A 15965-nucleotide genomic window follows, 5' to 3' on the forward strand; every position below is an offset into this window, starting at 1 on the left:
CCACCGGCCCCAACGCAGGAGGAGGAGCCGACCCGCCCCGAGTCTGCATCCGGCAGTTGTGCAGGCGCCGCTCCCTGCTAGTCGGGAAGCCACAGGAGGAGGAATTTAAGGAAGAATACCGGCCGCTGCCCTTCTCAGCGCTCGAAGCCGTACCATGCTTGCCCTCCGAAGGAGCCTGACTAAGGCTCTGGCCGCTCGGACGCAGGCGCCTCAGGTACCGGCCGCCCAGGACGTGCCCAAAACGTTCGCTGGGGGAGGGGCGGGGAGGGGCGTCTGCGGGGAGAGCGCGGGCCGCGCTTGCGCCTACGGGCCCAGACCTGCCAACGTGGTGCTGCTGCTGCAGAGGTTCTAGTACAAGTCTGGGAATCCCGAGGCGGCCGACCCCGGGATGCGCGGCAGTAGGAAGGGTGCTATTAGAGGAAGACCCACTGCCAGGGTCTCGTCCGGCCGGCTCGCAAACAGTTGTGGACAAGGGCCGTTTCTAGCCTAGGTACCCGGAAGCCCTGAGGACACCCCTGAAGCGCCAGCTGCTGCGTTTTTGCGTCTTTGCGAGGTTGCTGTCTCCGCATTGGGGCCTGTGCTAGACACCGGTCCGGCCTCTCTTACTCATTTGTGTTTTGACAAGCCCCTCCAGACTGAAGGGGCAATAGGACAGGCCTTCCCCGATTCAACGAAATACACAACCTCCCAGCATTTTGCAGGCAGAGAACCTTTAAGAGGGGGCCCAGGGTGCAGGTGGTGAAGCATCCTGCCCAGATGCCACTGTCTCCTGAGGTTGGTGCCCTAGTCAGGCAGTGTCAGGAACCTCGTAGCAAATATGATGATGACAACTTCATTTAATCTGGATAAAAAATGTACAAAATAGATTACTGTGATTCAGCCTTAACTGTCAGGAATTGGCCTATTCTGTGAATCTACCTTAGAGGTTTTTCCTTTTGGTGTTTAGGCTTTTACTTCTTTCTCAAAGAGCAGTAAGAAGGGGATTAATCTACTCTAGAGACTGACTTTCTGGTGAAGACTAAAGAGGAACCATTAATGGCCCCTTCACCCAAGATTAGCAATACAGTCTTTATTCTGTACTGGGGCAGGACCAAGAATTATTCCTTAGAATTTTACTCTGAACTTTGACGTTATTAAATGTCAACCAAAAAAAAAGAAAAAAAAATGGTTCTGACGAACCTAGGGGAAGGACAGGAATTAAGACGCAGACGTAGAGAATGGACTTGAGGACACAGGGAGGACACATTCTTCTGCCAAAGATAATAAAATGTGTGCCTCTGATCACATATTTTGATCTCCAAATACAAATTCCCTGAAAAGCGACTTTAAAAACAATTGTTACAAGTACCCTATTGGCCCATTTTCTGATACGTGATATATTTTATTTATAATATTTTTAAACTATAAATACTAGGCAGTTTTTATGTGCTTAACATTCTGTTAGGAAAGTTTGGTAAGATGGAACAAAAAGAATTATCTGCCAAATACAGGGGCAGCTGCAATTGTTTTTGATGGCAAGCTTAAGTCAGTTGGGCAATAAGAATATAACTCATCATAGAGATGGAATGACCTCAAGAGAGATTATTATAATTAAGCCTTATACACAATTAAGTAAAATATATGCATTACTCTGTTTTGTAAACAAAATATATGTCAGAGGAAGAAGCCTACTGCTTTCCTTTGACATATCAGGTAGCCAGTATAAGCCCAAAATTCATCAATAGCCTTATAAGTACCAAAACTACTTTAATAGATAATTCTGGTATAATCAGCTTCAGGAAATGTGCACATGCTAACCAAACTTATGTACGATGGATATGTAAACTAGAATGCTATATGAATGTATATGTATACACATGTGTGTATATACATATATTTGTATATACATATATATATACACAAACACATATACATACACAAAGCATCTCCTACTGAAAGTTAAGTTCACTCAGAGAACCCAATTAGAAATTTACATTGTGAGCATATGACTATTACAAAAGTAATGAATGGTTCTTAAGGGATATTTCCATCAACCTTCTATAATTGGGTGGATTAAATGCCCTTCTGCAGGTTGCATATGTAATTAAACCCTAGTAATTATTCAGACAATTCTGACTTACTGATGTTTCCTTTTTCTAGCATTTACACAGGCTATCACCATATTACAATGCAATTGGCTAAGTCATAGTTTCCTATTATATTAGTTACACTCCTGTCCTATTTTTGACTAGTGGTCCACTTCACTGGACTTAGAAAATACTTCTATCTGACCAGCAATTTCCATTGTTTTAAGAACCTAAAAAAAAAAATGAGTTTTCTGCCAGTAAACACATTGTTATTGTGCCAGCCAAAATACCTGTATATGTTAAAAAATTGTTTTAAATGCTTAACTCTAATACATATGCTATTCAATAAAGATGGAATATTGGCTAAATAAGGGATAATAAACTATTTGTAAAATTTATTAGGATCCTAATTGTAGTCCTTTGGTAAAGAGAGTGCCCCAGTGCCTTCTTATGAGCAACTTCTCATGGAAAAGTGACTAAAGGTGGAGCCCCTGCTAGGAAACAGTAGCTATATATTTAGAATGTTTAAAAGCAGGCATCTTTATTGACATATCTCTAAACAAATTCAATGGAGAGAGGACAACAGAAGTCGAAACAGATTATGAGTTTAATGAGTGTCCCTTGTTTCCAGACTCAGATTTGTTTGTAACATAATATTATAAACCCTACCTTCCCCAAATATTTCAATTTGCCTTATCTTTCTTCAGGTGTGTTCATCTTTTGCTACAGGCCCCAGACAATACGATGGAACATTCTATGAATTTCATACCTATTATGTTAAGCCCTCAAAGATGAATGAGTTCCTGGAAAATGTTAAGAAAAACATTCATCTTCGGACAGCTCACTCTGAATTGGTTGGATTCTGGACTGTAGAATTTGGAGGCAGAATGAATAAAGTGTTTCATATTTGGAAGTATGGTATGAGTCATCAAATTAAGTATTCAGTACAGATTTTCATTCAGTTAGATATTACATGAGACTTAGTTCTTGGATCTATGTTACTATAAATATATACAGGTTAAGTAAAACTAAAAAAGCAATACCAAAAAAATTAATTCAGTGATTATTCTCCCCAACAGTATACCTCTTAACAGCCCATTCCTGGAACCTTTATATTATCATATGGGAAGCAATATTGGGAAAATGTGGCATCTCCAATTTCAAGTCATAAAATTCTGAACTAGACTTTAATTCTAAAAAAAAAAAGTTTAGAATGGCTTATTGTAAAGATTTTTTATGAAAAATTTAAAGCAGTTAATGCAAGAACCAGAGTGGGTTAGGATCATAAAAGAAAGTAGAATTATTTTTTCTTTATATTGAAGCTATAGCTGGATATCAATGTTTTAGCAGAAATCATTCAAACATCTAGGGACTTCAGGGAAATAGAAGTTAATAGGGGATGATAGTTAACTTTGAAGCCCTCACCCATCCTTAAGATTTAATAATTTTGTTATGTTTCAGAACCACTTTGGGTTTTTTTCTGCCCCCAGAGTTTCAAGGAATTCACTGTCATTATACTAGTCTAGGGAGGTAAAGGAAAGGAAGTGAGTAAGTTCTTTCAATATTGAAGTTGACCAACCCCTGGTTTACAAGAAGAACGGTTACAGGAATCCCCAGAATGTTTATTACTCCAATATTAAATCTTTGTGAAGTCACATCAGGACTTGATGATATCTAAAGAACTTTTAATAATTTCATTTAGTGTTTGGTCATCAGTGTCCAAAGTTAATAGTCATAAAGTACTTTAATATGAAAAGTACTCATTCTGTATTTAACGTGGCGATAGTTTAGAGGTTCTCCCTGTTGTAATAAAACAAACCCCATTAAAACACAATTTATGGGACTTCCCTGGTGGCGCGGTGGTTAAGAATCTGCCTGGCAATGCAGGGGACACGGGTTCGAGCCCTGGTCTGGGAAGATGCCACATGCCGCGGAGCACCTAAGCCCATGCACCACAACTATTGAGCCAGTGCTCTAGAGCCCACGAACCACAACTACTGAAGCCCACACACCTAGAACCCGTGCACCGCAACAAGAGAAGCCACCACAATGAGAGGCCCGAGCACCACAACGAAGAGTAGCCCCCTCTCGCCACAACTAGAGAAAGCCCTCGCGCAGCAACGAAGACCCAACGCAACCAAAAATGAATAAATTCATTTAAAAAAACACAATTTATGCTTTAATGCACCACCAGCTGAATCACGTCCCATTAAGAAATTACTAGTAAGGTCCTGATATAACTTACTAAAGCTCTAGGAAAGCTGTTATTCCTTATCTGCAACGTAAACCATAGAAAACTCTTTTACCATTAGTCTTATAAGGCCCTATTAGTAAATATTAGTACTAGGCCCATATGTTAGTAACATATGGGTAACAAACAGAAGAGAAGTAGTACTGGGTAAAAAGAATGGATGACAATATGTAAGAGAATGAGCACTATTTCTTTGGAAGCTGTTTGTTCAAAGAAGAGGCTGAAAAAGCAAATCTTAATTTCATTTATGTTCAATTTAATTCAGTTATACCTTGACCTGACCACTCATCACCATCACCACTGACAAAGGAAAATAGTCTTTTTCTAAACTGGTGCCATAATTTAAATGCCTCAATAAAATTAATAAGAACAGTTAACAGCTACTGAGTACTCACTAGGTGCGAAACGCTGTTCTGAGCTCCTTTCACGTGCTAATTCATTTACTCCTCACTTCACCCCTAGAGTTAAACAGACACAGAAAGATTCAGTAACTTACCTAAGCCTCACAACTACCTACTAAGTGGTAGAGCATACAAAGCCCATTACTATATGGCATTATCAGTTGTTTACATTCCTACTCCCCTTTTAGACCATGAACAACTTGGGGACAGGTGTCCCATCTACTTACGTTGGTATCGCCAGTGATATAACACAGTCCTTATGTGGCCTCGATGAACATTCACTAAACTGAGTGAAACCCAGAAAAAGTACAGGTGGTTTTAAATCAAACATTTTTATTTTTCTTACTCCTTTTCATCCCATAGACAATTTTGCTCATCGAACTGAAGTTCAGAAGGCCTTGGCCAAAGATAAGGAATGGCGAGAACAATTTCTCATTCCAAATTTGGCTCTTACTGATAAACAAGAGAGTGAAATTACTTACCTGGTGCCATGGTGCAAATTAGAAAAACCTCCCAAAGACGGTAAGTCCTTCCGTCTTAGTCACTGAATTTTGATGGAGAAAATATTAAAGATTTTAAGCTATAAAAACTAAAGTTCTACTGGAAAAAAATGAAGTTAATCTTTTGCATAATATAGGAACATAGGTTGATTGTTGAGATAAAAATAAGTTGGAGCTCTTAGCTTATTCTTAAAAATTGAGCATTAAATAATGCAGTATTTTTCCAAATTGGTATCATACTGATACTTAAAAGTTGAGCTATATTATAGAAAAAGTTGACATGGTCACTAAAGGTTGAGAAGTTGGGCCTTGGGAGCAGGGAACACATGTGGGTAGATGAGGGATAGTGTATGATATTTTGTCATAATTTTTAAATATTACAAACTTTTAGATATAAAAGCATTTTTCCATAAATTACTACTAATCTCAAATCATTAAGTACAAATTTGCTTATAAAATTTGACTGTTTCGGGGGAATGAATTAACTGAAACTGCCAAGCTGTATTACCGTAGTCTAACTTTTATGTCTTCCTCTTTCTTATTTCTCAGTTTGAAAATAATTCCTAAAGATTTGTCTTCTTCCTGATTTCACTTCTTGCTGACTTAAAGAAATTATTACCTCAATCCAGTTTTAAACAAAGGTCAGATTAGAAAAAGCATAAACTAATTTAAATTTTATTTTATTTCCCCCATTATTCCCAACTCTGTAGTGCATTTTGGATTACAAGAGATTTGAAAAGTCTTATTTAGATCCTTATCCACCTACATCCCCTCAGTTTTAGGCACCATCTAAATGAACTAGTGGGTTTCAAAGACAATGCCAAATCTTGGTTCTCTTCCTCTATGTTATTCATGATTCTTCAGTAACTTCTGCATGTTTTTCCTTTACTTCTCAAATCTACTGGCCCCCTAGTTTCTTTCTGTCCACCCACCCTATACTTCCACCCAGAAGGTAAAATACTTTTCAAGTATTTACCTGGATATTATATACCTGGAATAATAAAACTACCTCCTTTAGCGTTTGTTTTCCCTCAAAAACTCTGAGACAGTCACTTCAGGTCCATTGGTTGCTTGCTGTTCCTGGTAGAAATGGAAACCTATAGGGGGAAATTATATAAAGCAAAAAAGTAGTGGAAGTTGGAAAGAAGAATAGAACTGTAAGAGATTGGAAAATACTTTATTCATTTCTATTTTAAAAGTGTAAATGCAGGCAGCTAAAAACTCCTATTCCATTATTTTCTCACTATTTTATTGATAAATTTTATAGGTTAAAAATATTTTAGATAATAACTTACCTATATCTTCCAGTCCCTTTTTCTTTGTTCTCTATGATAAGCTTAACAACTCATCCTTAAAGTGGGACAAGGACTTTCTAAACATAAAAGCACAGTGCAAATTATTAATAAATATATCTACATAAACATGTATATGTGTATGATCCTCCAAATCTATATATAGATTAGCTTTCCACTGGAACCAAACTAGACAGGATTACAAATTGCTTGAATGTGTTCAGTAAAATACTTATTTTTCTCCCTATTCCAGGAGTCTATGAACTGGCTACTTTTCAGATGAAACCTGGTGGGCCAGCTCTGTGGGGTGACCCATTTAAAAGGGCAGTTCATGCTCATGTCAATCAAGGCTACACAAAATTAGTTGGAGTGTTCCATGCAGAATATGGAATACTCAACAGAGGTACAGTTGTCCATCTCTTCTATGAAATTGCAAAGTATATTGGTGATCTACTGTTCCTTGGGTCAGTTTGTCTCTGTTCTCATTATTGAGTGTATTTTACTTTTTATTGCCAAATTTTTAGTGTTTTGTGATTTTAAGGGTTGAGTAAACCTCTTTTAAATCTTATTTCTTTAGAATATTAATACCTTATGAAGCCTTTTTCAAATACTGAACTGCTTTTTTCTCTGATACATCAAAATAATAAAATTTTTAAAACTGGAAAGAACCTGAAGAAATCACCTATTCCTTTCATAATCTTTTTTTCATAATCTACATAATCTCTGAATGTAGTTTTATTCATTTTTTTCCACTTTTATTGCAATATAATTGACATATAACATTGTGTAAGTTTAAGGTGTACAACATAATGATCTGATATATATATATTTTTTTAAAGTGGATTTTTTTTTTAATTAATTTTTATTTTTGGCTGTGTCGAGTCTTCGTTTCTGTGCGAGGACTTTCTCTAGTTGTGGCAAGTGGGGGCCACTCTTCATCGCGGTGCGCGGGCCTCTCACTATCGTGGCTTCTCCCATTGCGGAGCACAGGCTCCAGACGCGCAGGCTCAGTAGTTGTGGCTCACGGGCCTAGCTGCTCCGCGGCATGTGGGATCTTCCCAGACCAGGGCTCGAACCCGTGTCCCCTGCATTGGCAGGCAGATTCTCAACCACTGCGCCAACAGGGAAGCCCATGATCTGATATATATATATATATTGTGTGAAATTATCACCACAATAAGTTTAGTTAACATCCATTACCTCACATAGTTAAAATTTTTTTTTCCCTTGTAATGGGAACTTTTAAGCTTCTCAGCAACTTATTTATTTTATATGTGAAAGTTTGTACTGTTGTACCATTTGTGATTATTTTTAATAATATTACTTGGGTTGTTTTGGGGTGAAAAGTAATATATAGTTATTGTAAATATTAAAAACATGGACAAGCCCAAAGAAAAAAATTACCCATTTCTCACTACTTATATACACATAGTATGTATACCATATTGATTTATTTAATAAAACACCTATTTGGGATATTTAACTTATCAAGTTGAAAGATACTCCAGTCAGAATTTCAGAGGGTTTTTTTGTTTTTTTTTTGTTTTTTTTTTTTTTGTGGCAAACTCGAAAAATGCTTATAAAGTTTATCTGAGAGGATAACTAAGACTTTTAATATTTGAAAACTCATAATATCCAGTTGCCTCCTCGTATTCTCCACTTCATGTCTAATGGACATCTCAAACCTAACATATCCAGAGTTGAGCTGATCGTTGCCCAGAAATTCAACTTTTTATAATATATTGTAAAAAAAAAAGTTGGACTGTGCAAAAATAGATGTTTGTTCAAGTTGGAAAATACATGAAGAGGAGAAAAATTATGACAATTATTAGATGCCTTTCTCACACCATACACTAAAATAAAATCAAGATAGATTATAAATATCAATTAAAAAACTGAATTCATAGAATTACTGAAACAAAATATAGATAAATTTATTTAATAATATGTGAGAACAACATTTCTAAGCCAAAAGCAAATGAAGAAACTATGAAGGAGAAAAAAGAACTGATGATTTTATTGTACAGAGGCTCAAATTTCTGTGCATACCCACAACAACATAAATGAAATCCAAAAGCAAAAAGAAAAATAAAAGCTTATGCAAAGACGACACAGATGACTAATATATATTAAAGAAATTGCAGATTAAAACAATAATTGGATGCCATTTTTTACCTAATAAAAACATATTATATAGATATAGTATTAGAGGGGTTGGGGACAAACAAGTACTGTTGTACAGTGTAGGGCTGTATTGGCTTAATCTTGCCCCCCTTAATAATTTGGCAATAAAACAAAAAGCTTAATTTTTTCAACTGTTTTTGCCAACATTCTAGGAAATATGTTTTTAGTTATACAAGAAGGAAATTTGAAAGGATATAAAATATATAATCACATTTGAATGATGACGTTAAAGGTTTTTTAAATCTCTAATTTACTATAATGGACGTGTAGAATTTTTATTTAAAAAAACTACTGAAATGTGTGTGCACACACTTTTTAATCTTAAATTCATTCTCAATGTACTAGGAATATGATAATATGCTGAGTATAAATCAGTACTTCACTTCTGGAGGATAGTGTATAATATATACACTGTACATTTTTAAGTGTATATATGTAAGATACTCTTTGGTTCTCTCAATTTAAATTTTAGGAGTTTATGTTAAGAAAATAATCAGATCCAGACTGCCTGGGTTTGAATCCCAGCTCCACCACTTAAAACTCTGTCACCTTGGGTGAGTTACTTAACCTTACTGTGCCTTAGTTTCCTCATCCATAAAATGATGACAATAATAACCTACCACTGAAGGTTATTATGAAAACTAAATGAGTTAATACACACAAAATGTAAAACCAGGCTCAGCACGTAATAAGCACCCAATAAATGTTAGAAGTTGTCATCAACACTGCTCTTATTATAGATATACATGTACTGCTGCTCTAATGAAATTTATGTCAGCATTATTTATAGTAAGGAAACTTTGGAAACAATGTGGTATAACCATCTTTATGTAATACACATGTGATACATAAATAGATATATAGATATGTATCATATATAATGTATTTATAACCATAAGCATATATTTTTATGTGTTTATGTGTATATAAATACATAAATATATATTAAAATGCAAACATGTATGCATAACCATGGAAAGAGATATACCAAGTATTAAAGTGGTTATGTCTGGATGGTATTGAAATGCCTCCTACTTTATCTGCATTTTCCTATAGAGATAACATGTATTATACTGTAATTATAAAAAGTTTATAAAACACTATGCACAAGAACATTACCCCAGTATTTCACAGACTACTGAAACACTGGAAATAATTTAATTGGTCAATAATAAGGGGTTGGGATAAAATGTTGTTATATCTATAAGAAGGAATTCATATAGCCATGAAAAATTAATGTTATTGGGGCTTCCCTGGTGGCGCAGTGGTTGGGTGTCTGCCTGCCAATGCAGGGGACACGGGTTCGAGCCCTGGTCTGGGACGATCCCACATGCCGCGGAGCAACTGGGCCCATGAGCCACAACTACTGAGCCTGCGCTCCGCAACAAGAGAGGCCGCGGTAGTGAGAGGCCCGCGCACCTCGATGAAGAGTGGCCCCCGCTCGCTGCAACTGGAGAAAGCCCTCGCACAGAAACGAAGACCCAACACAGCCAAAAATAAAATAATAAATAAATAATAAATAAAAAATTTTAAAAAAAATTAATGTTATTGCACAGGGAACTCTACTCAATGATCTGTGGTGACCTAAATGAGAAGGAAATCCAAAAAAGAGGGGATATATGTATACGTATAGCTGATTCACTTTGCTGTACAGCAGAAACGAACACAACATTGTAAAGCAACTATACTCCAATAAAAATTAATTTAAAAAATTAATGTTATTGCCATAGAAAGAACACACTGTTGATTTTTAAAAATCTATTACTAAGACTAAGCATAATATACAGCAAGATCCTAATGTGATTTTCCTCACATTTTTTAAAGGAAATACACTTAATAGAGGTTTTCCTTAGGTGGTTAACATTATTGCTACTTTTAGTTTTTTTCTTTGTATCACCCAAATGTTCAATAATAAACACAACTTTTTTTATGATCTTGCTTTTTTAAAATAAAGGAACATGTATTAGGAAGTCATGCAATTTGGGTCTAGTCTTTATTTTTTTTTGGCTGTGTTGGGTCTTTGTTGCTGCGCACGGGCTTTCTCTAGTTGTGGTGAACAGGGGCTAACCTTGGTTGCAGTGCATGGGCTTCTCATTGTGGTGGCTTCTCTTGTTGCAGAGCATGGGCTCTAGGCACACAGGCTTCAGTAGTAGTGGCTCGCGAGCTCTAGAGCGCAGGCTCAGTAGTTGTGGCTCACAGACTTAGCTTCTCCATGGCATGTGGGATCTTCCCGGACCAGGGCTCAAACCCATGTCCCCTGCATTGGCAGGCGGATTCTTAACCACTGCGCCACCAGGGAAACCCTGAGTCTAGTCTTGATCATGTCTTTAGCTGTGTTATTTTACTTCCCTTCTCCAGCTTTCTGTTTCTTCATCTACAAAACCAGTTTGACTAATTAATTTATAAATTTCTCTCCCAAATCGCTCACCCCTCTGAAATCTTATCACTAATATACTTAGTGTTACCCTGTTGATAATCACTATTTTGATTTAAAGAATAGGAGTTACAGTTTCTGATTAATGTTTCTGTCTTTCTTATCTGAGTAATGCCACAGTCTTTAGAATCTATTTCTGGTTTATTTATTTCTGCAGTTCATGTTCTTTGGTGGAACGAGAGTGCGGATAGCCGAGCAGCTGGGAGACATCAGTCTCATGAGGATCCCAGAGTTGTGGCAGCTGGTAAGCTATTTCACTAGGCACAAGTTATTCTTAGAACAAATTTGATTTAGTCAATAACTTTATATACCTTCTTATGAATTTTTTTCCAGTTCGGGAAAGTGTTAACTTCCTTGGGTCTCAGCAGAATATGCTTCTGATTCCTATGTCATTTTCACCATTGAAATAGTTTTCCACTGATACATGAAGCATTTCATTAATTGCCATAAGATGTGTCTACTAATGGTGCTTAAATTCTCCCAAGAGATTCTCACTTTTATTTGATGGAGGTGGTAAGTTAATTTGCTATGTCCCTTGCATATTTAAAAGCTACCTCTGTCCACTATCACCACCACTTCAGGAAACAGTCTGTTCCTTTTTGCCTAGGCATTTCAGCATCTGTCATACATTAAAAATAGTTGCTATTACTATAGGATCTTGACTTTTCGTTTGTTTCAAAATATCTCTTTTTCTCTATTTTGACAACCCTCTCCTTTTATAGCATTTTCTTACATTCAAATGATTCTTTCATTTCCATACCTGTGATAATATCTTTACATTATTTGTATACATTATTGACCTTTTCATCATGTCTGTTTTTCTAAGATTTTAAAAGTTTTTGTCCATTAAAGTTTATTTTATACTACCAGATAGGATTCATAAAAATATTAAACATATTTCTTTACAATGGAAGAGTACAATGTTACCTGTGTCATCTGTATTAATTATGGTTTTCACATTAATAATTACTTACCTGGAAAATAATGTTATTAGGTCCTGGTATTAAAAGTTATTGATGACTCATTGGTTTATATGCTGCAGTATCTTCATTTACAGTTAAATTTACTAATTTTTACTTCATTTTAAATCACTGTTTAACAAAGGTACTTGGTCATCTGTTTGTTTTAATGAGATATTTATGGTTATGGAAATGTTCGCCCTAATAAAAGCCTACATATACAATCTGATTCTTCTTATTGTGTTTTATATTTTTATCCTCATCTCTGGAGCTATTGTTGTGTTGCCCTAAGGTAATGAGACAGTAATAATGTACTGTCTTTATTGTAAATATTGTCACCTGAAGTAAATAGCCTGCAAGTAACCTTATAAGAATTTCTTCAGTACCATCACAGACATACTAGGATCTTCTTACAAACAACTTTAGTTTTTATTTTAGTTGAGTGCCTCAGCCTTCTTAAACTAGATTTGGCACTTCTAAGCTCTCCTGATAGCTTGTACTTACAGCTATGTTATTTTATGTTTCTAATATACTGCAAAAACAATAAATTATGAATTAGCTATCTATGGGAAAACTGAAAAACAGGAAGCACGGTCACCTCTCTTACCTGGTCCTCAGGAATCTGAAGAACAGATGAGTTCCTAGTAAGGCAAAGAACACCCTGACTCTGAAGGCTAAAATCTATCAGACATGTTAGAAGCATTGGTTTTGAGTTTTGACTAAGAGTCTTCCACCTCAGTTTTTTGAAAAGTTGTCACTTAGGGAATGAGGTGGTGATGGTATGAATTGCAGTCTGTGTGGACGGATTTCCTCTGGCGTGAGATCAGCTGTGTGCTTAAGGCCACGTTTGGTCACATGAAAGTGTACAATTGGGTCTGCCTTTTCCTCTTTCATTCATCTTTGGACTAGGTAGAACATTTCCTGGTGATGGCCAGGGGCTCTTTCATCCATCCAATCCAGAGCCCTGATGGAGGTTTATAAAGCAGCGGCAGACCAGCGTTCTTACCATGTCCCAGACAGAACTAGAGAGCCAGTAGAATGATGGGCTTCACTCCGCTGATGAACTACAGGTGCTTCCATTTGCTGACGCACCACTGGATCAGGAACACGACAAAGCTGGCCGGGACAGAGGACATTGCAGAGATGACACAGATGGACGTAATTATGTCCACTAACATGTTCTTGCAAAGAGAAAGTCAGTGAGGATCTGAGCATTCATTGATGCAATTGAGGACTCAATCAAGGCAGACACACACATGCAATATCTTAAGAATAGCCCAGGGAAAAACACCGGCTCAATAAATAAAATAAAATTATTTTATTCAGAGTTAAAACATCATTGTCAGGTCAAAAACCTGACAGTTCAAATGCTGAACTGATTTCTCTGAGTTCATGAAAGAGTCTGGTACCAAAATGAAACTATTGAAAGAGGTCTGAGAGGGAATTTCCTGGCAGTCCAGTGGTTAGGACTCTATGCTTCCACTTCAGGGGGTCTGGGTTCAATCCCTGGTCAGGGAAGGCCTGGCCCAAAATAAAATAAATAAATAAATAAATGGAATTTAATTTAATTATTTAAAAAAAAAAGAAAGAGGTCTGAGAGTGGCCTAATGGGGTTCACTTCGGTTCACTGTTTTTGACATTATAAGAGCAGCAGGTTGTAAATTCTCACACACACAAAGGAATGCTTTGGTTTGAAAACTTAATAAATGCAGAAACATTAGTGTGAAATTACTCAAATAAGTTAAATTCTTCTGGCTGTAAATAAATTGGAAAACAACAATGCATAGCATATTAATCTAACAAACAAAAATTCTAACAGATTCTTGTTATAAGAACGGTCTTAGGGCTTCCCTGGTGGTGCAGTAGTTAAGAATCCACCTGCCAATGCAAGGGACACGGGTTCGAGCCCTGGTCCGGGAAGATCCCACATGCCGCAGAGCAACTAAGCCCGTGTGCTATAACTACTGAGCCTGCGCTCTAGAGCCTGTGAGCCACAACTACTGAGCCCACGTGCCACAACTACTGAAGCCCGCGCGCCTAGAGCCCGTGCTCCGCAACTAGAGAAGCCACTGCAATGAGAAGCCCGCGCACTGCAACAAAGAGTAGGCCCTGCTCACCGCAAGTAGAGAAAGCCCACGCACCGCAACTACAGAAAGCCCACGCGCAGCAACGAAGACCCAACGCAGCCAAAAATAAAATAAATAAATTTATGAAAAAAAAAAAAGAATGGTCTTATACACCCTTCAGACAGGGTCATATAAAATTTCCATTGACCTGTATAATTATTCTGTAGGAGATAAGCAGAAACAATAATTGCCATGCTCCACGTATAGGATCTACACTTTCAAGTATGAACTGGAGCTCAGTCTTGACTGGCGTAAGATCACTAAGTGCCAGTGATGGCTTTGTATTTAAAAGTCTTAAACAATAAACTGTTAAGTAACCATGTTTACCTGCCAACTACTCCCATGTACCAACGACTCTGGGCCCCTTTTTCTGACATGTTTTGGGATGGATACTGTTACTTGCCGAGCTTCAAGTGTTCCTTCACTTGCTTGATGGCATCCTTAACTCTGACTTGGAGGACATGATTGAGAAGTACTGGCACCCCGAGAAACCTACCATACCTAAAAGAACAGCCTGACATTAGAACACTGAGAATATGAATACAGAATCGCTTTGTAGCAGATACAGCATGAGTCTGTACATGCTTCATTTAGATGAATTCCCTCTTTAAAGGAAGTCTAAAGTTAGATTTGGTGAAAGTTATAGCTCAATCTCCTCTATTAGATTCTGGTAACCTCTTAACTCCTATTATTCCTGCCCAGGGGGCTAACAGAAGCTAAATGGGGAAGGGGAGGGGCTTGGGCTTGATTATAGACAAAGTTAGACATCTGAGATGTTAAAGAAAGAATACTCATTCATCTCGCAGATGCTCCTCCCAGCTATGGTGGCTCAGGCCTGAACTTGGATCGCAAGGTAAACGAATGGGGAGTCAGGACGAGCAGTGAGGGGCGCTGACCAGAAAGACATGAAGGACTTATTCACAGGCCTTGGCTCTCTCCCAGCACGAGGGCCACTGCAGATGCCCCAGACTGCTCTGCTCAGAGAGCTATGTTGTGAGGCAGCCATGTAAGTGATCTCATTTTCCTGAAGGTATGAATGGATTTCAACGATTCTTCCTTCTTTTCTTCTGAGTACCACCTATTCCTTCAAAACTCAGGGGGACACATGAGTTGAAAAGCAGTGAAAATAAATGGTTTTAATACCACTTCTTCCATCCAAGTCCTTCGTGGGTCCATGTAAAAAGCCTGAGAAACTGTCCTTAAATCCATAGGACCCTTTATGAATCTGATTTGGGAGAAAAGTGTAACTAAGATATGAGACTTATACTTTGGATTAAACTAATTAAAAACAACCTTATTTAATGAGATATGACTGAGCTAGAAGCTTTTTAAATTCAAAGTAAACCGAGCACATGTGTCTTTATGGGGCAGAATTGGGACAGAAAACAAATCAAGGACAACAATGACACATGTCCCTCAGACATGTACCATAGTGTGACCAGACTCTGCCCACAGGGCCCAGGTTCTGCCATCAGCCAGCCACCAAGGCCTGATCCACTCTGCTCTCAGCAGGGCCATTCACTTACGGCAAGTCAAGGAGAGCCCCAGCAAATTATTCTGAACAACTATGAAGTATCAGAATAGACTGTGAAGTATCATTTTTTATGGTTACAAAAGGATTTTAGGGAGCAGCACCACTGACTATGCCTAGTGAATTCTTTTGTTCATTGGAGTTATACTGATGAAGAGATGAGCTCTTATTTTAAAGAAAGGTAACCAAGAAGGACTGCTTTAAGTTTTCAACACCATTTG

At 37.5% G+C, this 15965-nt stretch overlaps 2 protein-coding genes across 3 annotated transcripts in view; one reads left to right on the forward strand and one right to left on the reverse strand.

The window, feature by feature from the left end:
- On the forward strand, positions 1–12311 carry NIPSNAP3A (nipsnap homolog 3A). The gene is made up of 6 exons (XM_007178278.2): positions 1–214; positions 2774–2984; positions 5082–5240; positions 6764–6913; positions 11286–11372; positions 11462–12311. The coding sequence occupies exons 1-6, from the start codon at positions 155–157 to the stop codon at positions 11536–11538; spliced, it is 744 nt and encodes a 247-aa protein (XP_007178340.1). The 5' UTR covers positions 1–154; the 3' UTR covers positions 11539–12311.
- Positions 12298–15965, reverse strand: part of LOC103008831 (phospholipid-transporting ATPase ABCA1-like) — an 8259-nt gene continuing 4591 nt past the window's right edge. For both annotated transcript variants that reach the window (XR_009008616.1, XM_007178280.2), the window contains exon 3: positions 12298–13203. Coding sequence is in view for 1 of the 2 variants with exons in the window: in XM_007178280.2 (XP_007178342.2) it covers positions 13090–13203 (114 nt within the window). In the remaining variant the exon portion in view is untranslated. The remainder of the gene's footprint in view (positions 13204–15965) is intronic.

Source organism: Balaenoptera acutorostrata, chromosome 6, assembly GCF_949987535.1.
Source record: "Balaenoptera acutorostrata chromosome 6, mBalAcu1.1, whole genome shotgun sequence".
Classification (NCBI taxonomy): domain Eukaryota; kingdom Metazoa; phylum Chordata; class Mammalia; order Artiodactyla; family Balaenopteridae; genus Balaenoptera; species Balaenoptera acutorostrata.

Bases quoted from the DNA above. Each gene is read 5' to 3' on its own strand.
- NIPSNAP3A (XM_007178278.2), top strand. From the start codon at position 155: ATGCTTGCCCTCCGAAGGAGCCTGACTAAGGCTCTGGCCGCTCGGACG. The intron at 2,985-5,081 runs GTATGAGTCATC...TTCATCCCATAG, and splicing joins GTTTCATATTTGGAAGTATG to ACAATTTTGCTCATCGAACT. The intron at 11,373-11,461 runs GTAAGCTATTTC...ATTTTTTTCCAG, and splicing joins TCCCAGAGTTGTGGCAGCTG to TTCGGGAAAGTGTTAACTTC.